The sequence below is a fragment of the Pyrus communis genome, chromosome 12 (assembly GCF_041283825.1).
Source record: "Pyrus communis isolate YQ-2024b chromosome 12, ASM4128382v1, whole genome shotgun sequence".
Taxonomy (NCBI): Eukaryota; Viridiplantae; Streptophyta; class Magnoliopsida; order Rosales; family Rosaceae; genus Pyrus; species Pyrus communis.
In genome coordinates, this window is record NC_142576.1 from 2,560,347 (window position 1) to 2,585,521 (window position 25,175).

Consider the following 25,175-nt stretch of genomic DNA (forward strand, 5'->3'; position numbering starts at 1 on the left):
CCCCTAAGGGTAAAATGTCAACTTCCACCAAGGGCAAAACCGTCAAACAGAAAACCAAACTCCCATAAAAGTTCAATGTTCTCTGACAAATTTAAGTCAGAATCCAACACTCCCTCGCAGCTTTTGTTCTTCCTTTTTTAGGTTTGTCTTCTAAAACATCATTAATCATAACGAAAAAATTACTAAAAAAAAAAACTATAATCCAATGTGGTTGCAAACCCAAGAACTTCCCAGAAATCCTGGATATTTCTTCGCACGATTAATTTCCCAAAACGGAAAAAAAAAAAAAATATAAAAAATTCAGACTTTCTTCTCATTGCCCAGATGGATGTTTCCGAATCGCTTTTTCTGAAGATTTTTTATTTTATTTTTTGTTTTTTCCAGGTGCTCAATAGTTTCGAATCCTGCGTAGTAGCAGCGCCCACCACCTGTTTGATAAAAGGTACCAGAGAAACGCTCACACGCCCACACACACGGTTTTCTGGGTTTTTTATTTTTTATTTTTATGTTTCTGCGTTTATGAGTGTAAGCGTGTGGGTGGTGGGTTTGATCTTAGATTGCCAAATGGGCGATCTTTGCTCTTTTCCCATGTAACATTTTTGTTTTTCGGATGTGAGTTTTGAATTTTCAGGTGTCTTTGGTATCTGTCAGAGATCGAATTTTGGATTTTGTTGTCGGGTTTGATTCTGTTTTGCATGATTTTTGTTGGTGGAAACTGTTTTTGGCTTAATTGTATGATCGTATCTCAAGCGTTTCGACCTCGAATTATTGTTTTCATGGGATTTTATTCGCATTTTTCTAGTTTTTTTTTATACTCTTTTTTTCTCTAAAACATAATTTTAATTAAGCTGGTGGTGGTAGAATGATTTCTGCAGGGTAGAGAATCAAATCATCAAAAATGGTCCTTTGTGAGGCGGATACTATTTCAGGTGGCAACCAGGTGGCGGGATGCGAATCTCGTTGATTTTCTGTAGATGTTTAGTTGTAAGATAGCATTTAGAGACCCTTCATGCAGTGAATTGATAAGTTTTTCGGCCGGAAGGCTATGCCTGCTTAGTGTAATCGAGTGCAGTGACATTTTAGGATTCATACGGCCAACCACACATTGTGGATAAGGCTTTTTTGTTGTTGTAGTATTCTTAATCTTTTATTTCTAAAGAGGAAAATCCAAAAACGAGAGAACAAACTGTTTAGATTTATCTGCAACGTATCACAAGATGGATCGGTTGGAATTACCCATTCATTGTGTGTGAAAAGGAGATTCTTTGGTGTTTTAGGAGTGCATATAGTGAGTAACTAGTAGGTTTCTAAAGCAGACATCTTTTCAGTTCTTTGTTTCAATCAGGGCCGAGTTGCAAAATTCAACCAGGATGGATCCGCAGGGGCATAACCAACCCCAATCTATGGGGATGGTAGGTAGTGGAGCTCAGTTGACATACGGTTCTAACCCGTATCAGCATAATCAAATGGTTGGGAGCCCAAATCCGGGGTCAGTTTCCGCAACAGTGGGAGCTATGCAATCCGCTAGTCAATCACCTGGAGCTCAGCTTGCGCAGCACCAGCTTGCACAGCACCAGCTTGCTTATCAGCATATACACCAGCAGCAGCAGCAGCAACTTCAGCAGCAGCTGCAAACTTTCTGGGCAAACCAGTATCAAGAAATCGACAAGGTCACCGATTTCAAGAACCATAGCCTTCCCTTGGCAAGGATCAAGAAGATTATGAAGGCTGATGAGGATGTGAGAATGATATCAGCCGAGGCACCTGTGATATTTGCCAGGGCATGTGAAATGTTCATATTGGAATTAACATTGCGGTCTTGGAATCACACGGAAGAGAACAAGCGGAGGACACTCCAGAAGAATGACATTGCAGCTGCAATCACAAGGACTGATATCTTTGATTTCTTGGTAGACATTGTCCCAAGGGAGGATCTGAAAGATGAAGTCCTTGGGTCGATTCCGAGGGGTACAGTTTCTGTTGGGGGGCCTGCCGATGCACTTCCATACTGCTATATGCCGCCTCAGCACGCACCTCAGGTGGGGGCTCCCGGAATGATGATGGGTAAGCCTATGATGGATCCGTCTATGTATGCTCAACAGTCTAACCCCTACATGAGTCAGCCAATGTGGCAGCAGGCTCCAGACCAGCAACAGTCGCCATCAGATCATTAGTGGGCGCAACATGGAAGCGGAAACCAGTCAGTTCCTTTGTTTTTGTTCTCCAGACTTGTGACTGAAAGCTGAGAAAAAAGCAAAGTGGTGATCTTAATGTGTTCAAACTCTGGGAGTTTTTGTAATTATAATGCAATTTCTTACCTTTATGCTTAACATCTGATATCTGTCTCGTAGACTCTTCGCTGTAAAACAATATCGTTGACGATGATGCAGTTGTGAACTGATTTTTCTTTACCCTTTAGAATGACCATGACTAGCATATATGCCATTTTCAACGATTTAGCTAGTATTTGTTGACATCCCCCCTCTCCCGATCCTTGCAAAGCGGGGTGCCTTGAAGTCGTCTTTTATCATTTATCATACATTTCTTGTGATGTGATAAGATCCTGAAGGGTGTAATGGAACTTCTGGTTTCATTTGTTGACTATTTTTGCGTACTTGGGCAGTTGAATTTACCCTTTTGTTCATAAATTTGAATCCCCTTTTGCCAAAAATATGTTTCAATTGATTCAGCTGCAGTTCAGATAGAGGTACTCCACATGGTTTTGATTAAAATGACTCTGGGAAACCTCCTGTGGAGGAGGAAAACTTAGCTATATCAGTTTCCCTCCCTTTCTCCGGGGAGAGAGAGGGAGAGAGAGAGAGAGAGAAACGGAGTAGGTATGAAACCTGCGACATGAAAGTTTTTCTTGTAAAGAAGACAATTTAAATATCCCCGTGCTGTAAATAAATGGTTATTTTTGTTCAGGTAGGGATAGTAGGCAGCAATAGCAATTCAAGAAAAGCAATGAAGGTGTAATTTTTATGTCTACTCGAAACACAGGCGCATGGTGTTATGATTTCACTTATATTGTAACTCTAACTCACATTCGAGTCACGTAATGTTTGATTTTATTCATATTATAACTCGGATAATGATCATCACGTGACGGTGTAAAGGTACACAAAAAATTATGCAAGTGAAACCTTTTCAACTTTAAGGTTGTAATAAGAAGAGTAGATGAGTAAGAAGTATTCAATGACATCCATGGTTTGTGAAAACATATATATGTACCACTAAACCAATAAATTTGTAGAATTATTCAACAACAAAGAAGTAACTAACCTTGTCATCGAAGGTTAGTTGAGCTCATAAGGATCGTTCTCTATGTTGGACCAATGGTTTCAAGTCCTGCAACTGGTAATCTTTTTTTATTTGTCGATTTGTAAAAATAAAAAAATGGGCTAAGACCCCTCTGTAAATCTTAAAAAAAAGGCTTTTATAGATAATTTGCATTGGAGTGTGAATTCAGATAGAATGTTTGGTTTAAACTTTGATTGATAACAACAAAAGATATTAATGAGAGTTTTTCAACGCATGAGTGATACTAACATTGTCACATCCCGGCCCGGGACGGATCACTTCCCAGGCCCGCTCCACCACCGTAGCACGATATTGTCCGCTTTGGGTTTATCATTCCCTTACGGTTTTGTTTTTGGGAACTCACGAGCAACTTCCCAGTGGGTCACCCATCATGGGATTGCTCTAGCCCCCTTCTCGCTTAACTTCAGAGTTCCTACAGAACCCGAAGCCAGTGAGCTCCCAAAAGGCCTCGTGCTAGGTAGGGATGAGAATATACATTTAAGGATCACTCCCCTGGGCGATGTGGGATGTCACAATCCACCCCCCTTAGGGGCCCGACGTCCTCGTCGGCACATTTCCGGTCAGGGATTGGCTCTGATACCAATTGTCACATCCCGGCCCGGGGCAGATCACTTCCCGGGCCCGCTCCACCACCGTGGCACGATATTGTCCGCTTTGGGCTTACCATTCCCTCACGGTTTTGTTTTTGGGAACTCACGAGCAACTTCCTAGTGGGTCACCCATCATGGGATTGCTCTAGCCCCCTTCTCGCTTAACTTTGGAGTTCCTACGGAACCCGAAGCCAGTGAGCTCCCAAAAGGCCTCGTGCTAGGTAGGGATGAGAATATACATTTAAGGATCACTCCCCTGGACGATGTGGGATGTCACAAACATGATACAAACTCGATGAATGATTTGTATGGTATTAAGAAAGATTATTGTTACTAAGCACACTTAAATGCAAGTCAAAATATTATAAATTAATCAAAACATTTGGAAATAGTCTTGTTGCAACGGAAAAGTTGCTCTTTGTAATCAAGGATTCGAGTTGTGGAAATAATATTTTTGTAAAGCAAAGAAAAAATTGCGTAAGATAAACGTTTCTTATAACGATCCTCACAAAGCGAGTAGCCTTGTTGACTTGGTGTCGTTCTATCAATACACTTGGAAATATTTATGGTTGTACCATGCTTGTTATTAAAAAAAAAATATCATTTAATATAATATTAAATGATATTTTAATTATGATGTCTGTAATTTACACGTACCCCCTAAAAAACAACAGGTTTTTGTTTACGGTGCACCTCTTTGCACCCGATTACCCTAGCCTATATAAAGCACCTCATTTTCTTTAGTCCGAAAAGTACCTCACTCTCAGCTAAGCGCAGGAAGCGGCAGAGACCCGAAGAACCTCCCCGTTGCGACGCCGTGTCGCAAATCTCCTACCTATCTCCGATGGCTGCCCCTCCGCCGTCTTGGTATACTAACACACATCTCCTTTCACACATACATAAAGTCTATGTATTTATATCTCTGGACATATCAATTTTACACATTTAAAGTCGAATTTTTGCACAGCAATTTTCAGTTAATTTTGTACCTTTTTTTGGGGCTCAGATCGGTAATTTCATGTATAATTTTTCATGCACACATATACATATGTAAGTGTATCTATATGTCTCTGTGTGTGTGTGTGTGTGTGTGTATCTACAGAAATGCTTGTTATATATTTGCATGTTGGTGATGAATTTCTTGTAGTCTTTGCATAAAAAGCTTTTATGTACTTGAAATCGATAACGGTCTGTGTTTTGAATTGTTCCTGTTTCTGTATGTGCAAAGGATTTTTTTTCTTCAGGAAATTATTTGGTATGAGTGTGACTTTATTGAAAAGGAATAAGAAAAGATAAATACTTTGGTAGTTTGTGGATTAAATTGATGATGAGGAGTAAGGAATGGTTTGGCGGGTAGATTTCTTAAACTGTTCCTTCGATAAGCATGTGTATTAGGCTAGAACAGCATGTTTTTGAGGAATGCTAGGGATCGTCGCAGTGCAAATGTGATTTTAATGGGAGATCATGTTTCCGGTACTGAAAATGAAAATTATGAGATATTGGTTTTAGGTCATGGTCGTCAGTTAGGGAAACGTGTTTCTTCCTAAAAATGTTCAACATGTCATGCAATACGAAGTGGCACCCTGTATGCAATATGCATTTCCCGTGCTATTTCAAAATCTTCCCATTTTCGGAAAGAAAAAAACCGTTTTGCCCAAATGGGATCACGGAAGTTTGATTAGTTCTTTATATTTTTCTGAAGTGTTTGTTGTAGAGTATGATTGATATGGAAACAAAGCTTTCCAATAGATTTGTGTCATTTAGGAAATTAGGAGAATTGAACAAATAGATTAGCCTATTTATTATCATTTGCGTTCCAATAGATTTGTGTCATTTAGGAAATTAGGAACCCTATGATATTTGGAAATTTCCAATTAGGTTATGTCGAGTGAATCATAAAACATTCGGCAAGGTTAGATCCCCGGTAAAGTTTAACATAAAGGAGAAAAAGGGATGAATCATGCTAGTTGTGATACTGAGAAAACAAGTATTTTGGGAAAAAAAAAAATATCCCACAAAGAACTTGTAATAGGAAAAACACAAAAAAGGGATAACAAAATATAACAAGAATTTTAGAAAATGAAGAAAGGAACAAACCACGGGAAGACAATACTAAGTTTAGCAAGGGCATCTGTGTTTGCTTCTTTAGGCAATGGTGGTACTTGATGTATATACATATACACAGATACATATCCTCAGGATTTAATGGTAATGTGTTCTTTATGCATCTTACTTCACTAAAGTATGGTTTCAACTTAAGTGTAAAAGAGTGCTAATTACTTATACATATAATATCTAAGTGTATGTGTTGAATTTCTTTTCCAAGGGTAGGAATAGTCCAAGAAAAATTGCGTTATGTTTGTCGGTTTGAGTCAGCACGAGCCCAGTAAGGCAACTGGACAAAGTCTGTTACTTTAAATAGGGCCCAAAATTAGATCCAAGTTACATATATACTATGGAAGGATTTTTTTTAAGTGTTGTACTAAAAGATCCAGCCCAATCCTCATATGCCCTTGTTTATTTAAGAGAAAACGGCAAACCTAATTGCCTAAGTTTCTTCCTCTCTTCTTCTAGTTTGCTCTGGTTCTCCCTTGTTTTTGCCAAAATGCCATTTAGGTTTGTTCTTTCTTCGATTTACTCTTGATCTTCCCTGTTCTTATTGTGTTTTGATTTCTGCCCATTTCTTTGACTGATGTTTCTCTTCTGTTTGTTTTTTCAGTTGTTTTTTTTTTTTTTAATTTACTTTTACTGATGATAGATTCTATGTCTCAGTCAGCTGTATTTTAAGGGAAATGTTTTTATTTTATGTTAGTTAATTCTTTCAAGAGAATTGCGTGTATAGGATGAGTCTATTGTTTCTTGTTTCTGTTTTTCTTTTTTGGATGATGGGTACTGTAAGTGCCGCCTCTGGAACACAGGAAATGATTGGGGGGGGTTTTGTCATGGATTTTAGGGTATTTCATGTTTATGGTGTTCCTATATTTTGAAGTATGTAGCTTCCAATATCCCGATGATTTTTTTGCACTCCCACCTATTGTGGTTGAATGAAAAAAAAATCAACTCGCCAAATTATGTGTGTTTTTTTTTTATTTTAAATTTTTAAGTCTGAATGCTTGCAACTAAACAATATTGATTGCACCTTATTACTTGGTGATAAAAGGTTTAGTTTTTTTATTTTTTATTTTTTATTCCAATGTAATATGAGGACCACATTTCATTCTTTGCCTCAGGACCCTAAATGCCAGTGGCCTACCCTGGTTTGAGTGCTTTTTGTGATTACACCTGATAATATATAATAGTTAAATATAAAACTCACTTTTTGAAAGCTGCAATTAGAAAATAATCATTTATCACATTCCTTTGGAAAGTGAGTAGAAATATATGTATTTCTGTTTTTATGGAGGTGCTTAATGCCCGAAAATGCAACTCGTCTAATAGACTTTATTGCATCCTATTTGCCTGCTGAGATAAACTTTGAGGTATTCTTGTAGGTTCGCGGGAACAAGTAAGACTAATGAACCAGATCAATCAGATCCTCAACAACCAAAGTTTGATCCTACACAACCCATATTATTACATCCAACACCTCTCAGAAGTGAGCCTTATATTCCGCCTACAATGGATTTATCAGAAACCACAGACTTTGATGCAGAAGAACAGATGCAGCAAGTTAAGATAGTTCTACCAACTCAGTCAACAATAGAAGAGAAGAATAAGATTTTGGAAACCAATGAGTCAACAATTATTTTGACTGGAGCTGCTGCTGCATTGGCACAAGGGGGACCAACAGTAGGATCAGTTGATATTGGTGAGAACGAAGACTCATACTTATTCCGTGTCTCTATACCGGGGGCTTTGAAGGAAGACAGTGAGTATGATCACCTTGCGTCATTTTGTTAAATACTTGATTGTTATTGTTGTACGTTCTTATAACTTATTATTCCTTTTTGTTAATTGGATGCACCATGAACGGATACTCTTGTTCGTTGCTTAGCATTCTTTATCTTATATAATAATGGTTGATTGTTTGAATGCTTGTAGCATATTAGACTAAGTATATACATCTTTGACAAGGGCGTGATTATCAGTCAAAAGTTAATTTGTTCAACATTAGTCATGCATGTGTAACTAAGCAGGGCATATCTCCAAGATTTTTTTTAGTGAAAAAGAGAATAGATTCTCCATTTTTATACTGCATAACCTATTATTTTGAATTTTTATTTTGACACCAAGCATCTACAATTGCATCTTAGTCTTCGACCCATCTTCTAGCTTTATTTTCCGTGTGTCTTCTATGACTATTTTTAGCAACAGTGTGAAAGAAGTTAGTGTTCTTATCACCTTCCTGGATTAAAGTGATTGATCGGTGATAGAGTAGAGGTCAAGTGAGGCATGGTGTTTGAAATCAGTTCACCACCATATGGTGTTGTTAGGTCACCTTAAGAATGCCCTAAGCTATTCAGGTTAGTAGGGCACAACATACACACAACAAAAACATTAGTCATGCATGTTGACTTTTTTGTATGTTTCTATAATGTGTTCCTATTAGACTTTGAATAACTGGGTTATCTGTTTATCATGAAGCTGGGTTATCTATTTGTCTCAACATGTCTTGATACTTATTATCATGCTTAATGAACCACATCTCTTGTCTTTGCCAATGCAGAATTTAGTTGTAATGTTGATCCTGATGGGAAAGTATTAATACAAGGAGTAACTACGACAGGAGGGAAAATTGTATGCAGGGATTTCCATGTCTTTAAGATGAAGACGCAAAATCTGTGCCCACCAGGTCACTTCTCTGTCTCGATCCAGCTTCCTGGTCCAGTTGAAAGCGAGCAAAAAATTGTCTCTCTCGAGAATGAGGGGATTTTGGAGGGCATTGTGAAGAAAAAATTACCATAAATATTCTGCTTTGAGGAGCTTGTATGCGTTCTTATGACGAAGAGGTCTGAATTGAATGGAGAAGACTCCATATGTTAGGACTTAAGATGTAGACAATAAATAATTGCCTCTGTTAAGCGGAGGATGAGGCCTTGGATACGAGCTAGAGGTGATATACAGTACGCTTGCTCGAGCCCAACTAATAGTGAACTGGGGCTTTGCTAAGCTGTTTGTATTCACTCATTTTAAGACTGGAAGCTGTGTTCATGAGTGGACTATGTTTTATTTTCGTTGAAAGTTCTCTCTACTGAGACCAGTTCATGGTGAAACAGCTGGTAGTTATCTTGAAACTTACAAGATACTTAGCTTTGTTTATTTTGTGGAAAATGGTCTCTTATGGATTTATATTTTTATGAAGAGTACTTTTGGAGAAAATTATATATCGTTTGAGTTTACTAAAAGCGCTTTTGATGAAATTGCTTTTGGAATGCAAGAAGCACATAACTGGTGTTTCTTCCAATTGCACTCCAAGTGCTTTTGGAACCCAAAAACACTTTCACCAAAAGCGTTTCCAGTTATTTTAAAAGCACTTCCAAATGTGTGTGTATGTTTTGGGTGGGTGGGTGGGGTTGACCGTAAGGGGCTGACATTAGTAGTGGTGCTTAGGTTGTGATTAACAGCTTGCTGGTTGGAACACCAAACTGCAGTTTTGAACTTTGAAACCCAATTCAGGCCGTTCATAAGTTTGTTTTCTTTTCTTTACCTGTCTCTTGGATATCTGAATGAGTGGGCAAGTGTTTTGGTTGTATTGACCAAAAGATTTTTTGAAACCTCCTCATGCATCTGTGTCCTGTGAAGTTTAAGACCATCCAACCTTAATTAAGCATCTTCACAAATTTTGGGGTTCATTCCCAGTTCATATTTTTTTAGATTCTCTGATGAGAATTTGTGTCATCTCTTACTGAGAGTCCTGCTTTCACTGCTGTACTTCCCCTGACCTGCTACTGTTCTGCATTTCTGCATCCCTAATTCGTGTTTATTATGTTGCAGATTATAGAGATGCCCACAGCTGTTATGGTTAGATGAAGGCTTTCTGGCAAGTTAGGAAGGTTGCTTTAGTTTAGTTGGTGCATCTTCAAGTCCTTAGGTTTTTTAGTTGTTATCAAGTGCCTCACTCCCTAATATTAACTCTTCATGTTGTCTTGGGGCAGCAATGTTGTGTGCAATTTCTTATCTGAATTTTAATGAATGCCAGTATTTGAATTACTTATGGTTTTGTTTTTGGGAGCATACATGTATAGCTTTTTAATTTTGTGAGTTACATGAATTTTAAAACACCATGTTCAGTATTTGGCTCTACAGGTTCCTGCATTCTTAATTTTTTATTTTTAGAGGTTACTCTGCCAAACTTCTGCCAGCAAATTCTTGGTTTGTCTCACACAAGATAAACTGACACGCAAACTTTTCGATATTCTCAGTTAATGGTTGAAGCAATTTTGGCATCATAAAGTTTGCTTGCCTTCTGGAATCGCATAATTTGTAGAGGTATTACTTTCCTGACTCTTGTCTTTTATTGTATGCAGTTATTTTCTTCCCAAGTTAGTAGATTGTGAATTGATTAGAATCTATATAGATATAGTAAGCCAGTTTTCTTCCTCTGTTAAGGTTTTAATTATTGCTTAGTACTTGGAAAATCATCTAATGGTTGTCTTACTATTTCATCCTTTACCATATCTTACAAAATACAATAATGTTATTTGTACTGCATTTATTGACTCCGTTACTGACCACCCTTCTAATAGAGGTGGGCCCACAAACATGTTTGGCCACCCTCTGTTAGAAGGTTGGTCAGCAACGGGGTCAATAAATGTGGTGTAAATAGCAGCACTCTACGAGATATTTAATAGAAGTCTAAAATTTTCCGTCACTGTTATGGTATAGACATAGAAGTTAAAAGGTAATTGGTGAAATATGGGCTTACTGCAACTAGAAAAGGTTTTTTTTTTTTTTTTTTTTTTTTTTTTTAATTTATAATTATATACAGGTATAAATATATGTAGAATGTTTAGCATTTCGTTTTTGGGGTCTTCAATTTTTGCCCAATTTTCATAGTTTCTATAATTGGCAGAGTTGAATGATACGATTCAATGTTTATTTTGGTTGGAGCCAATAGATGATTGCTCCTTTGTCATACCAATTATTCATATAAGCTGACAGTGCATCTTTATGTTCGAACAATAACACATATATCATTGGAAGTCATTTTTTAAGTCTCAAATTGTCTTCTTGCCTAAAAAGAGCATCCTCTTAATATGTAAATATGCCTACCTGTAGAGATGTTTTTCTTTACAAGTAAAAGAGTTTTTTGTTGTAGCTGTGTTAGACGGTGTTGGATTTGGTCACTCCGTCTTTCAACGGGGAATATAGTGAAGCCAAACCTATTTGTATGTTGGTTCTTTTGTACATGAATGCAAAGAACAGGTACAAAGTGCATCTCGTTCATGTTAGGAAGATAGACGAGTCCAGATTTGTGTTGCTTGAGGATTTTTAAAGGCCTTGTTTGGTGGGCCGGATTAGGGCATGAATCCTGTTCGTTGTTGAGTTAAGTGTAGCACGGATCGGATGTGAATCTTGGATTCATATTCAAAATAAGTGGGATTCTGAAACCCAACCTTAGACATGGGTTTCCACGCCGGTACCCAAACCCCAATCCAAGCTAGCCCACCGAACATGCTACTAAATGGGTAGGTAGGGGTAGGTAACGCTCTTCCCATGTGTACACTGCATGTTTTCCGCGTGTGCGCTGCTGCGTGGTCTGATTAAGTCTATAAGCACTGCCAGTAGTTGCATCCCTAAGACATATCTGTTAGTCATTTGTAGGTAGAAATCAAAATTATCCAAGGTCCGTTGTAGCAATCTCTGTTTTTGTGTCTTGCAGTCATGATTTCGGGAGAAGGTGCCAGTGAAGGCGATGTTGAAGATGAGGACGATGGACATGAAGCGAATCCATGATGGATTACTGTAAAATTTTTCGAACATCTCAAAACGCAGATGTTTGAAAGTCGGATCCATGAGCAAAATTACCAGAATGTATTAATTTCCCTTTGTATTGGTGTAAACACCGAATTATGATGTGAAAAATGAAGAAAAGAAGTGTAAACTTTCTTCTTCGATTGGTTTGAGTTTCTTGAGCATTGTGTTGGAAAACTCTTATTTGCTTTTGTGGAAGTGATTTTGTTACATGGAGGTTGGATGTGTTAAATGACTTAAAACATTTCTCAAAATCCCCCAGAATTCATAACTTTTTAAATCCTTGAAAATTAAATCTTTGATTGAATACATTTGGATTTTCATGAACATTATAAACTTCTTTAAAGTCCTGATTGTATATCCTCGCCCTTGGACTTCATAACCGCATTTAAAATCCTGATTAAAATACTCTTGAACACTCTTCCTAGACAAATCACAAATTGACACGTGTGCAAACAAATTACAATTTGATGTGTACGAGGACTAATTACACAGCATTTCTTCTATCAGGCATTCTACTTTGTAGACAAATTATAGTTTGACGTTTTTCCTTTTTACCCATAACATAGCTCTATAAGGTATGGGTCGCCACAAATTGAAGGACGCAAGCAACATGTGCATTGTTTAGTTGGGACGGAATTTATTATAAATAGTCGATTCAAATAGTTGGGACTTTGAACTTCTCCTTTCAATCTCTGTTTACGAAATTCTATTATGCTTCAGGAACTGTTCTAAAAATCTCTGTTTAGCGCCATCTAGGCCCTGCTGAAGCGCTAGGTAGGACACTCTAGACACTTGAAAATTAAGAAAGGGCGCCTAGGCCGGACCCTCTAGGCACCTGCCTAGGCCGCACCCTCATTTTGACAGAAAATATATAATTTTCATTTTACATTTTATTTTTTCAACAAGTTGTAGACTTAAATACTAGAATGAATATTCATTATATGCTTATTGCTCATGTTTTCAATATACTCTAATATTTTATAATCTATACGTTTATTCTATTTTGCAATTTATTTGTATAAGTAAACATTTATTTATATGTTATATAATAAATTTAATTAAGATTAAAAAACCGCATAGGCCCTGGCCTAGACGCTTAGGCGCTAGGCCCTTACCTGCCATCTGACTAGCGCCTTTAGAACCTTGGCTCCAGGTATCCTATACTTTGAGGTTTTTTGTTGTTGGAGTCATTTTTTATCCTCAACCACAAATCTAACAGCTAAAAACTCCGAAGTATAGGATACCTCAAAGAATACAAGAAAATCCTGAGACCTTCAGCTTTTCTTCGACCACTTGCTCTGATGTTTAAGTTGGTTACAATTGTGAACATTCTTCAAGGCTTTTGCTGGCAGTGGTCTCATTCTTCCATTGCAAACTTCAGGTTGCCACAGTTTTGGGAATGGAAGGTCTTCCCATTCGCACAACCGTGGCAACCTGCAGTTTGCACTGCAAGTAACTTCGATCTGATCCTCTTCGGTACAGCTTACTCCCGATAATTTTTCTCAATTATTATCGAGATTTTCCGGAGGATTTGGAAGTATTGGGATTGAAATATCTGTTTCAGTTGAACACTAATGACCAAGGCCTTGGACATACCTGCTCTTTTGAGATTATGACAGGCAGAACATACACAATATATCTCATCTGGGAATGTTTTAGTACACTTATGAACTTAACAACTCCATTTCGACCGAACTATGCCCTAGATTTTTGGCAATATTCCTGTTTTTCATCAGTTCTCTAACCCGATTTACTTCCTGCCATCGACCAGCCCTAGCGTATATATTGGACAGCAGAACATAAACTCCACTGCCATGAGGTTCCATCTCTGTTATATATCTTCTCACTTTGTCAGCTAGATCAACATTTTCATGTATCTCGCAGCCGTTCAAGAGAGCTCCCCAGACAGCAACATTGCGTTGGATCGGCATCTCTTCCAGCAGTCTCATCGCCTCATCAAAGAGGCCTGCTCGACTCAGAAGATCAACCATGCAGCAATAATGATCCACAGTCGGCTTTATGCCGTAAAGATTTACCATTGAGGCAAAATGTCTCTGACCCTCCTCTACAAGACCGATATGGCTACATGCCGATAAAACCCCAATGTAAGTGATCTGGTCTGGAATAACACTAGCATCCTCTTGCATGTTTCTAAATGCATGTAGCGCTTCCATACCGTGTCCATGCGTAGCTAAACAGATAATCATGCTAGTCCATGCCATCACATCTTTCTTCTGCAAGTTCTCAAAAATTCTTCGAGCGCTTCCTGCATCTCCAATTTTAGCATACATGTCAACTAAGGCAGTCCCGATTGTAGTATCTTTGCCCATGCTAGTTTTCGATACATATGAATGAAGACTTCGTCCGAATGCCAAAGCCCCCAACTGCGCACAAGCACCTATTACACCTAGAAAGGTAGTTTGGTCTGGAACAAAACCAGCAATCCGCATATCAGAAAAGAGATTGATTGCCTCCTCAGCCCGGCCATACTGATTATAAGCACTAATCATTGAATTCCAGGTAACCAAGTTTTTTTGAGCCATTTTGTTGAACAGATCCTTTGCAGTTCTCAAGCTGCCACATTTTGCGTACATATCTAGTAAGGCAGTTGCAAGAACTACATTAAAGTTAAAACTTGAACCAAATGGATCAAACCCTAGTTGGCGAATACGACTGTGAACCAACTTTCCTGTATCAATATCCCTACTTCGTGCACAAGCGACTACAACATGCACCATGGTGATCTCATTAGGCTGTACATTGTGAAGTTCCATATCCTTGAACACCTTTATAGCCTCGATAGCCCGACTGTTATTAACAAACCCGAAAATCAAACTAGTCCAAGCAACTACATTCCACTTGGGAATAATATCAAACACCTTGAGTGCAGATTCCATATCTGCACATGAAGCATACATTCTAAGCAAACAAGTAGAGCCATAGACCTCCAACCCATACCCAGTTTTCACAATGCAGTTATGAACACATTTTCCATAACAGTAATCAGCGATCACAGAACACGATTTAAGCACGAACGGGAAAGTAAAATTGTCGGGCAAGTAACCCCTTTGCAGCATTTCCCTGTACATAATCAAAGACTCAACCGGGTTCTCACTATTGGAGTAGCCTCTGATCATTGAGTTCCAGATGTAGACACTAGGCTGACTGATCTGCCGGAAAACTTTCTTCGCGTAGCCAAGGTCTCTGGCCTCGGAATTGGTACAAAAATCAATAAGCCTACTTAACTGGATTACATTGTTAACAACTGAGGTGGTGATCATCAGCCCATGTATTTGTTTCAATTCACTCATGCTTCTGCATTTTTCCAAGAGTGAGAGAATGGTTTTCTGGTGTTTCTTCATGAATCATGAGCTTTTTCATTGACATGGAAGAACTTGATGGACTGATCAAAAGAAGATCTTTGAACTTTGAAGCTCGAGACTAAAAATGAATTAGTAACACCACGTGACTGTGTAACGGTACATGATGCTACAAAGGCGACATAAAAGAAGTAAACATCACTTCATTTGTAAAATTGAAGAATCAAAATTCATTGCAAAATTGGTAACATCTCATATTTCGTAGTGTTTGAGGAAAAAAATTACAAGATTCCATAAAAAAATTTAAAAAAAACCTGCTCTCTCTCTTGTCTCTCAGAATGCTCTTCTTCCACTTCTTCTTCTTCTTGTTCTCCGAGTAACAGTTTCCATTGCGGGACAAAAAGCCCTAATCTTCAAACCCAATTTCTGCAATTCCTCTCTCTGAAACCCTAGACCCACCAAAACACCCCCAAAAAAGATTGCAAAAATACCGATCTTGTCCCACCACTGAACCATAGCAACCCCAGAGAGCCCAAATCCCAATCCGCAGAAAAGCACATTGCTTTCAACATCTCCTCCAAACAACAATCCCAACCCACAAATCACCAGAACCCCATATAACAGAAACAGCAACAAAGACTTCCTCTTTCGTTTTCTTCCGAACCCATCGCCGCCGCCTCCGAAGCCCTTCCAGATCCCCAGACCCCCTCCACTGCCGTCTCCACTGCAGAATTCTTCAACAACCAGATCCAGCGGCTGAGGCAGTATCTTGAAGTTCGATACGATGGCCGGCATCAATTGGAGCAGCAATCTTGTTAATATTTGAGACCCATTGCGGCGTTTGTTCTTCCTCGCACATAGAATTGGATTGTGGGTCTGGATTTGATGATAGAGTGAGAGTGGAATGGTAAAAATTGGAGATTTTGGAGCAAAGAGATTGCTTGGAAGCGGAGTTTTGGTTTTAACAAAAGGGTGGGAGAAGCAAAGAGATTGCTTGGCGAGGACCGGTTGAGATTGGAAGTGAAGGATCAGCTGCATTTCTACTCCCTGCTCTCTGATCTCAAAGATGGAGAGGAAGAAGAAGAAAAGATGACCGTTTGAACTTGAAGAACATTCTCCTGTGGCATTTTCGTCACCAAATATAAAATAAAAATACAAGTGGGATTTATATATTTTATTTTCATCTCTTTGTGAGTCATCTTGTGTCATATGAAATTTCAATTTTATTTTAGGAAAATTAATAAAAAGGGTTTGAAAATTTTAAGTTTTAATCAAAATGACAAAAAAGTGTTGTAAGTGAATAGTATCAAAAGTGATTTTTTTAAAGTAAAAATATTTTTTTTCGTTAAAGTAAATAATACCAAAAGTGTTTCGTTAAAACTTCCTTTTGTGTTTAGGGTTGAGAATACCATATTTCCTAATTATAGGGAAAACAAAAAATGTATTAACTCTCTTAAAAAAAAGTACTGTATTAAGACTTTTGGGTTGCATAATTACGACAATTCTCATACTAAATGAGGCTAGCGTGAGTTTAAGTAAGACTAAAAATACATCAAAATCTTAAGTATAACGCAGTAAGATATACAAAAAAAGCTATACTACAAAAAATCTCATACTTCAGTAAAAAATGTTCGGCTAATGAACGGCACCTCCCTCCACAAGTTTTTTTTTCTCCCTCCAACCAAGTTCAAATTCTTTTGACTTTGCCGTCCAAAGTTTACAAACTACAATAGGGTAGACAATTTGATTTATGAAATTGAGTGAATGCTCCAAAAATTCAGTCTGCTTTGGGTGGAAATTGCACTTAATGATTGATTCAAACTAGTAATGGTGATGGAGAAAAAAGCATTATGTTTCTTATTTTTTAGGGAACTTTAATGAATAGTTTCTGATACTATTTATTTTAACGAAAAACCACATTTTTACACTAAAAAGTCAATGATGGTATTATTCACTTTACCCTTTATTTTGTCTTTATTGTTAAAACTCAAAGTTTTCAAGTCATTTTCATTAATTTTTCTTATTTTTTATTAGCTATAAAGTCGAAAAAATGGGTCTTTGTTAATGTTGTGTACGAGTGAAACTTCGAAACAAACTGCATTCTGTCTATTGAGCCGAAATCCACTGGTTCTGTGTTTCAGATAAGTTCTGTTACAAGTACATTTTGCGTTGGACGGAAGTTGTTGCTCGCAAGCAGTCTTGCCCGCCGGATTATATAAAGTGTCCTCTTTGCAAGGTCAGTTTGTTCATACCGCATTCTATTCGATCAAATTTTGTTTCTTTTTGTCGTAGTGCTGAATTTTAGTGGCTTGACGCAGACGGAAAATGTTTGCATAATATATGATTATGATGGATGGTTTTTTTCTCTGCTTTGTTATCATACCGGTGTTGAAAATATGGTTTACTTCGTGTTCTTTTCGTCAATGGTATCTGCAGCTTTATCTTATCATAGGAGCACAAGTATAGATTGCAGTGTTATTACAGTGAACCAGGTTTTGTGCTTCTTGTCATTTTATTGGTTGTGTTGTTTCTCATTTTATATCCCTGAGAAACGCCGTCGCTGTTTACATGCCTTCCAGTTGGTTAACTTTGTTTCTTAAGTGACATATTTGACGTACCACGGTGTTGGAAGTCCCGCAAGTATCTTCAGCCAAACCGCTGGCCCCAAAGTTGGTTGAGAAGGGAGATCCAAGCTCTGATGCAGGTCTTGACTTCTTCTGCGTAAATTTTTTCTCGTGGTGACACAAGGACATTTCAACATCCTACAGAGTTTCATTTTTTTTTTTTTTTTCTTTGGCTTGGCAATGAACTGGATCGCCTAGTCCAATTAGCTAAATCATAAAATTGTGCGTATGGTCTTTCTTTATCTATGACGACCACAGCAGAACATGCGTGTTATAGTTATTCGGGTGACTCTTTATAGCTAACTTTCTTCTGTTGCTGCTTGTAGGAGGAAGATGTTGACATCGTCATGCACCACATACAGAGCCAGCAGAGGTCGAACTCGCCGTGCACAGACCTGTGATCCTTTATTTGTACATATTTTTTTATTCCGACGGCAGCGAATGAAAGTTTGTCTTTTTTTTATTCCGACGGCAGCGAATGAAAGTTTGTCTTTTTTTTATTCCGACGGCAACGAATGAAATTTTGTCTTTTTTTTATTCCGACGGCAGCGAATGAAAGTTTGTCTGCATATGTATGGAACTGCCACTTGAAATTTTGTTTCCAGTGATAATACATTGTCAACTTACGTTGGATCCATAAGCTAAGAAATTCACAATATGCTCATAGAATTTGTTTTTTTCTTTTAGGATTTTGACTAAAATAGTCCCAAGTTCGGCAAAACTCCTTATTTTGGTCCTGACAATGAAAATCAATAGAAATGGTCTTTGAATTGTCTTTCATTTTAAGGGTATTTTGTCAAATCAACTCCTCTACTTAACGAGGATATTGACAAATTTTTTATGGAATGAGCAAAATAATTTATAGTGGACAAATTCAATAACCACTTGTATCGATTCTTAATATATGAGGACCGTAGTGAGGACTTAAGCAACCTCCAGAATTTCCACTTTGTCCTCACTGACTGAAGTGACCACCTTATCAACAACAGATTTTTTTATGGAATAATTCTGTCCTTGCATTTAAATAGGATCATCGTATGATTGATGAGTGGAGAGCTATTCACTTCTGTCGTCAAATGTGGAGCTGCTGCTGAGGCTGAGATTGTCTGAGACAGCAGTGGCAGAGAGAGATGGCGATAGACTCAGATCATGGAGCTTTCATGGAGAAATTCCTTCTTCGACTGCCGTCCTCGTCACCTGACCTTCCTCTGAGCGGTCTCACCTTTGCAGTCAAAGACATGTGAGAGCTACTCTCTTAAACTTTCCTCAATTATATCATTCTTCTATTTGGTGGATGCTTCAAATTTTGTAGTGTTATACTTAAAATTCATATGCTTTTGTGCTTATTTACGTATTATGGATTTGGGTTCAATATGTTTTCTCCAAGAACCCAATTTTGTGTGTTGTTTCTGTGATTGGGAGTTTCTTCATTTGAGAATGAATAAAAGCACTTCAGGGTGTTGAATTGTGCAATTTTTTTCATGTGTGTAAAAGCCAAAACATTTTTGTGTTCACTGAAATTTGAACTTGGAGGCAGATTTGATGTGGCTGGACGTGTGACTGGGTTTGGGAATCCTGATTGGGCGAGGACTCACCCGGCTGCTGAATCAACAGCTCCGGTTGTATCGGCAATTTTGAGTGGAGGTGCCACAAGTATTGGTATAACTGTCACGGAGGAAATGGCATACAGGTTAGTACAAAGAGGCCTTGTCTTACTTCACACGCTTAAACTTGCATTACTGTTTTGCTTGCAAAAATTTTGACAACTGATTTATCTCTCTAAAAGTTTCTTTTCGTGGTAAAAGTATTTAAATAATGATTTTGTGAATTCGAAAATCACTCGACAGAAAACGCCCTTGAATTTCGCATTGTGTTGTTGGCAGTTTAAATGGAGAGAACAAGCATTATGGCACACCCAAAAATCCGTGCGCACCAGATAGGGTGCCTGGAGGCTCTTCTAGCGGTTCTGCTGTTGCCGTAGCTGCAGGCCTCGCAGATTTTTCCTTAGGTAAGTTATTCCTTGTGTGCTTTTGTTGTTTTCTTGCTTCTTTATGTTGAAGCACAAGACCCTCACTTTTTCAGGAACCGACACTGGAGGAAGTGTAAGAGCTCCTGCTTCGTATTGTGGAATTTTTGGTTTTCGGCCATCTCATGGTGTCATTTCTACTTCCGGAGTAACTCCTCTGGCACAAAGTTTGGATACAGTGGGTGAGAAATCAATGACATTTTATACTGCAGACTGGCTTAGGAAATAGATTTCTGGTTGTGACAAAAAAAAGGTCATGTTTTGGTTTTTTCCCTCGATTTTATGTAACAGGAAATATGTCTCTCTATTTCTAGAAAGTAGCTAACTTCTTCCGCTTCAATGATTCATATGCCATCCATGCATTCTGCATCTTTGTTGATTATTACTCGTGCCACTTATGTGTTTTAGATTTTCTGCAATTGGAAATATAGTACTTCGAAAGCTTGACCTATGCGAATGATCTATCTAGCACTCTAAGCAATTGGAAACCATCCTTTTGACACTAACACTAACTTCTGATATAGGATGGTTTGCAAGGAATCCTGCGATTTTGAATAGAGTTGGGCGAGTGTTACTCCAATTGCCTGATATGGGTCCTGTCGTACCCACTCAGTTAATCATCGCAGAAGACTGTTTCCAGATTTCAAGTGTTCCAAGCAGTCGAGTGAAACAAGTACTTGTTGACTCAGTTGAGAAGTTATTTGGGGGTAAGTGATTTGACCGTATTCATCGTATTCATCTCTCGCTATAAGTATTTTGATTGACATGAATCGAGTCCAATTTATAATTCCCCCGCGTTTTAAGGCACAAATGGGCCATTAAGTTCAACAGACAGATTATTACCTGGAAATCATTCACTTAATTAAATTAGGTCTCCTGCTGAGATGGGGACAAGCTCATAACATGAAAAGAAGAAGCTCACTCGTTATATCTGCAAATGCAGGTCATGTTATAAAACATGCTAACCTCGGGGACGTTGTCAAGGACAAAGTTCCAAGCTTGAACTCTTTCTTGGATGAAGGAAATCCAAGTGAAGAGTACATTATACCGTCATTGGCAGCCCTATCAACCGCCTTTCATCTTCTCGTAAGGTGCTGATTTGGTGAACTTGAATATGAGAGTTATAATTTCTGCATCTTCATCTTGATTAACAAAAATTAAACTTGTCATTCATAATGAATTCCAAATTTATTATTTGGTTGATTGAATAGGTATGAATTCAAGAGCAACCATGGTGAATGGGTTAGTACAGTCAGACCTGACTTAGGTCCCGGGATAGCAGAACGTGTATGGGCAGCTGTTCGGTCAACAGATGAAAATGTCGATGTTTGTCACTCCGTGATGACTGAATCGCGCGCTGCTCTTACTGACCTTCTCGGGGTACTCTCTCCTTCTCTCATCTTTGCACACGCCATAGTTCATTTTCGGAATCCGTCGCTTCATATCAAATGAGTTCATTTTGTTAGAGTAGAGAGACTGACAAACTGTTATTTGTTAGCATCCTCCTTCCTTTTGCTCTTAAAACGAAACTTTTAGCAGAAGAAATGGATGATACATACTGTCTCTAATGAATACGTAACACAATCTCTTTGATTTACTCATCAGGATTTCGGAGTCCTCGCAATGCCTACAATTCCAGGGGATCCACCAAAGCTGCAAACAGATCCTACTACACTGGACGGTGTTCATGCCAGGGCTTTCAGCTTCCTATCCATTGCCGTAGTTTCCGGATTCTGCCAGGTTTTTAAGTCCTTATCTATCTCTACCTCTCCGTCCCCCTCTCCATGTTTGTATACGACATGTTACGATCTTTTTCTTGCAAAAGTTTGTAACTTAATTCTACGTGTTTGCAGGTGAGTATACCACTAGGGATGTGCGATAACCTGCCTGTTTCAGTTTCCTTGCTGGCAAAGCATGGTTCGGATGGGTTCCTGCTCAATCTTGTGGAGACTCTTTACGACACTCTCAAAGAACACGTCGGGAAGTTGTGAATGTTGACTACAAGATTTTGAGTTGCAGATTCTGATAATCTTTTCCTAATATATGTGCTTGTAAGTTTTGCTAGTTTAGTGTTATGTTTTAAAAAAAAAAAAAACGTTTCTGCTGTGTTTTGAGAATAAACAGTTGTAAAATAAAGTTGTTGACCATTTGATAAACCTTTATTGTAAAAGTACTTGTAATAAAAAAAATAAAAATAAAAAAAAAAGTATCTGATTGTTTTATATAAAATTGTCGTGAATATGTTAAATACTAAAAATGATATGACATTTAATGTGATATAATAATTATCAAAAGGAATACTGTGTGCATGCAACACAGAGTAACTACAGAGCCAACAGAGGTGGAATTCGCCGAGCACATATTTTTTGATTCCGACTGCAGGGAATGAACGTTCGTCTGCGTAACTATGGAACTGCCACTTGAAATTTTATTTCCAGTGATAATACATCGTGTACTTGCATTGAATCCATAAGCTAAGAAATTCACAATATTCTCATACAATGTGCTTTTGTTTTTTTTTTTTTTTTTTTAGGATTTTGACTAAAATAGTCCCTGAGTTCAGCAAGATTCCTCATTTTGGTTCTGACAATGAAAATCAATAGAAGTTGTTATTGAATTGTCCTTCTTTTTAAGGGTATTTTGTCAAATCAACCTCTCTACTTAACAAAGATATTGATAGATTTTTTACAAAATGAGCAAAATAATTTACGTTGGACAAATTCAATGACCACTTGTGTGGATCCTCAATGTCTAAGACCACAGTGAGGACTTAAGCAACCTCCAGATTTTCCACTTTGCCCTCACTGACTGAAGTGACCACCTTATCAACAACAGATTTTTTTAAGGAATAATATATGTCCTTGCATTTGAATAGGATCATCGTATGATTGATGAGTGGAGAGCTATTCACTTCTGTCTTCAAATGTGGAGCCGCTGACGCGTCCCAACCCAATTATCCTAATGACACGTGGATGACACATGAGTACCTACATTCAGGAGTGATGAAAATCTTAAGTGTAGGAATAAACCCGAATAGCAAGGAACAAATAGAAATATGTAAGAATCTGCAAATTCAAATTTGAATAACAAACGGAAATAATATGAAAATATGAATGCTAAATGACAAGGTGATGATGCAAAACTCCCATGAATGAAATAGGAAAATCAATGAATACAAGTCCGAAGTAAAGATACAATACGTCCAGAGCATACCACTAAGTAGAGTACAAAGGAAAGGTGAGCGTCAAATTACAAGAGTCAAGAAGAGCCATACATAGATGAAAGCAAATAGAGTCATTGGTATGGAAAAGCCTCGAAGCTCAGGTCGTACTCTTCTTCACTATGTTCTGAGGGGGTGCAAAAACAGAAAAGGTGATTGGACCATAATTTACAATAATACTAATAGTACGAAAACCAGTTTATTTTAGAACATAATAGCCCCTTGTTTTGAAAACATATATATAATACTACATAGTAGGTTTTATGAAAAACCCTAGCATGTAGTGTAAAACATTTGTGAAACATAGTAAATCATATCTGTGTTGTACTCAACTAGGGGTATCATAGTCGCTCGAAGGCAATACCTGTCCATCACCCGAAGGTGAAGTTGTATAACCTATCCATCATCCAAGGTGAAGCTGAATAACTTGTCCATCACCCGTAGGTGAAGCTGTATAAAATAGCATACATCCACACCGACACTAGCCGTGGCTAGTGAAGCTGTCCGACACCGTTTTCGGCGGTGAAGCTGGGGGTATATATAATATATCATATCTCGCTCCTCCATCATCTGTGTCCTATGGCCATAGACAATACCCGTGGTGTGCAGATGTGCCGTATGATAATCCACTAGATAAGTATCGAAAACATATCTCAAAATCTCAAGCCAAATCATCGAAACTCAAGGGTTCGAAATCTCATTTCATAAATCGTATATAAAACATATTCGTAAATTCAAGGGGTTTCATATATGCAATTCCAATAATTCATATCCGCTAGTAAAAACATAATTTCAATAAATCATAATATTTCGTAAAGCAACTTAATAAAATCATGAATTCTATATAAACCAAAATTATAGAAATCCGGAAAACATAATATAAGACGCATTAAATGCATGCTAGGCTAATATTTTATAAAAATATATAGGTTAAGAAGGGGTCCATTCACTGTATTCTACTACCGAAGGGCTGCTCATACTAGGATGGGTTTGATCACCTTTAACCGATGCACCTAAACATAAAGAGATTACATTACATTTAATAAAACTCTACTAAAAAGTTGGAATTTGGGAAAACGGAGCGTGGGGTTGAAATCAGGACGTCGGAAATAGTCTAGGAGTGGTCTCGTCCGAAATCCGAGAAGTCAACCCGAGTCAAAATCAACTGTTAAAGTTGACTCGTCAACGATCAACGGTCCAGGTTGACCAAAAAATCAACGGGTCAGGTCTGATGAGTCGGATCCGGGTTGAGCTTCGGGTTTGGTTCGGTTAGGGTTTTGGGTTAATGAGTTAGTAAGTTGAGTTTTAGTTAAATAGGTTGGGCCAATTTAATGGGTTTTATATGTTTGGGTTTAATTAATTAGTTTTACAGATGGGGTTGGTTCAATAGGGTAGTGGGTTGGGCCTGCCAACCTATTGGATTTAGACCTGGGCCCGGGTTTAGAATGCCTATTAGAATGGGCTCCCAATTGGGTTAGGGCCAAATTGGCCCAACTCTTTCACATGCCGTCCGGAAAACAAGAAAAAGAACACCGGATTTGGGGCTTTCGCCGGGAAACCTTCCCCGGCTCCGATCCGGGCTCAAGCCTTAACCAAAAACCTTCATTAAAAATCCAAAATGAAGATCAAAGAGTAAGGGTTCGAGTCTTACCAACAGGGAGCGACGTTGACGTCGGGATTGGCCGAAAAATGGCCTGAAACTCACGGTCACTCGCTGGAAAAACTGGGAAATGTATTTCCCCAACAGTTCTGCGTCCAAACCACTCCAAAATGTCTCAAAACACCTAATCTACTCTAACATAATTTATAGGGGTCTAGGGGGTGCTTACCTCGTAAAAAATAACTCGTGCACAGCAACTGTGCAGTGCCGAGAAAGGGAGGGTGGGAGCTTGTGAAGGTGAGAGGGATAAAAGGGAGTCCAGGGGGTGATGGTGGTATCCTCGTGATGGTTGTGCGTATGTACGTATGAGTGTGTGTGTGATCTCGCCGGAGAGGTGAGCACCGAGAGAGATAAAAAAGGTTGGTTTCACGTAAAACCAATTGGATATGAGAAGTAATTTAATTCAAATACAAGCTCATGCAAAGTCCTTCTCCCATAAACGTGAAACTCATTCTTAACATGTCATTTCACATCTAACAAATTTTTAAACTTAACAT

General features: G+C 38.2%; 5 protein-coding genes across 17 annotated transcripts; 3 read left to right on the top strand and 2 right to left on the bottom strand.

The window, feature by feature from the left end:
* Positions 1–2,411, top strand: LOC137746008 (nuclear transcription factor Y subunit C-3). Of its 3 annotated transcripts, none has more exons than XM_088682132.1 (3): positions 1–141; positions 385–442; positions 862–2,411. In XM_088682132.1, the coding sequence occupies exon 3, from the start codon at positions 1,371–1,373 to the stop codon at positions 2,172–2,174; it is 804 nt and encodes a 267-aa protein (XP_088538258.1). In that variant the 5' UTR covers positions 1–141; positions 385–442; positions 862–1,370; the 3' UTR covers positions 2,175–2,411. The 3 variants fall into 3 exon arrangements, with proteins under 3 accessions (XP_088538258.1, XP_088538259.1, XP_068342152.2); XM_088682133.1 differs by having other exon boundaries at positions 1,329–2,411; XM_068486051.2 differs by having other exon boundaries at positions 1,346–2,411.
* Positions 2,412–4,640: 2,229 nt separating this feature from the next.
* On the top strand, positions 4,641–11,989 carry LOC137746130 (alpha-crystallin domain-containing protein 22.3). Of its 11 annotated transcripts, none has more exons than XM_088681897.1 (6): positions 4,641–4,778; positions 7,403–7,779; positions 8,578–9,130; positions 9,846–9,904; positions 10,274–10,340; positions 11,734–11,989. In XM_088681897.1, exons 1-3 carry the CDS (start codon positions 4,756–4,758, stop codon positions 8,814–8,816), a joined length of 639 nt encoding a protein of 212 aa, XP_088538023.1. In that variant the 5' UTR covers positions 4,641–4,755; the 3' UTR covers positions 8,817–9,130; positions 9,846–9,904; positions 10,274–10,340; positions 11,734–11,989. The 11 variants fall into 11 exon arrangements, with proteins under 11 accessions (XP_088538023.1, XP_088538024.1, XP_088538022.1 ...); XM_068486205.2 differs by lacking the exon at positions 4,641–4,778 and adding an exon at positions 6,423–6,527; XM_088681895.1 differs by lacking the exon at positions 4,641–4,778 and adding an exon at positions 6,423–6,527 and having other exon boundaries at positions 9,846–9,891.
* A 1,357-nt stretch (positions 11,990–13,346) lies between these two features.
* MEF19 (mitochondrial editing factor 19) lies at positions 13,347–15,577 on the bottom strand. The gene is made up of 2 exons (XM_088680842.1): positions 15,463–15,577; positions 13,347–15,317 (listed from the first exon to the last, which is right to left on the bottom strand). Exon 2 carries the CDS (start codon positions 15,188–15,190, stop codon positions 13,493–13,495), a length of 1,698 nt encoding a protein of 565 aa, XP_088536968.1. The 5' UTR covers positions 15,191–15,317; positions 15,463–15,577; the 3' UTR covers positions 13,347–13,492.
* On the bottom strand, positions 15,355–16,303 carry LOC137745468 (uncharacterized). Its single transcript, XM_068485427.2, has one exon. The coding sequence runs from the start codon at positions 16,184–16,186 to the stop codon at positions 15,482–15,484; it is 705 nt and encodes a 234-aa protein (XP_068341528.2). The 5' UTR covers positions 16,187–16,303; the 3' UTR covers positions 15,355–15,481.
* A 2,356-nt stretch (positions 16,304–18,659) lies between these two features.
* Positions 18,660–22,027, top strand: LOC137746145 (amidase 1). The gene is made up of 9 exons (XM_068486226.2): positions 18,660–19,012; positions 19,310–19,462; positions 19,656–19,780; positions 19,855–19,980; positions 20,323–20,505; positions 20,742–20,889; positions 21,010–21,178; positions 21,404–21,538; positions 21,652–22,027. The coding sequence occupies exons 1-9, from the start codon at positions 18,903–18,905 to the stop codon at positions 21,787–21,789; spliced, it is 1,287 nt and encodes a 428-aa protein (XP_068342327.2). The 5' UTR covers positions 18,660–18,902; the 3' UTR covers positions 21,790–22,027.
* Positions 22,028–25,175: the final 3,148 nt, after the last annotated feature.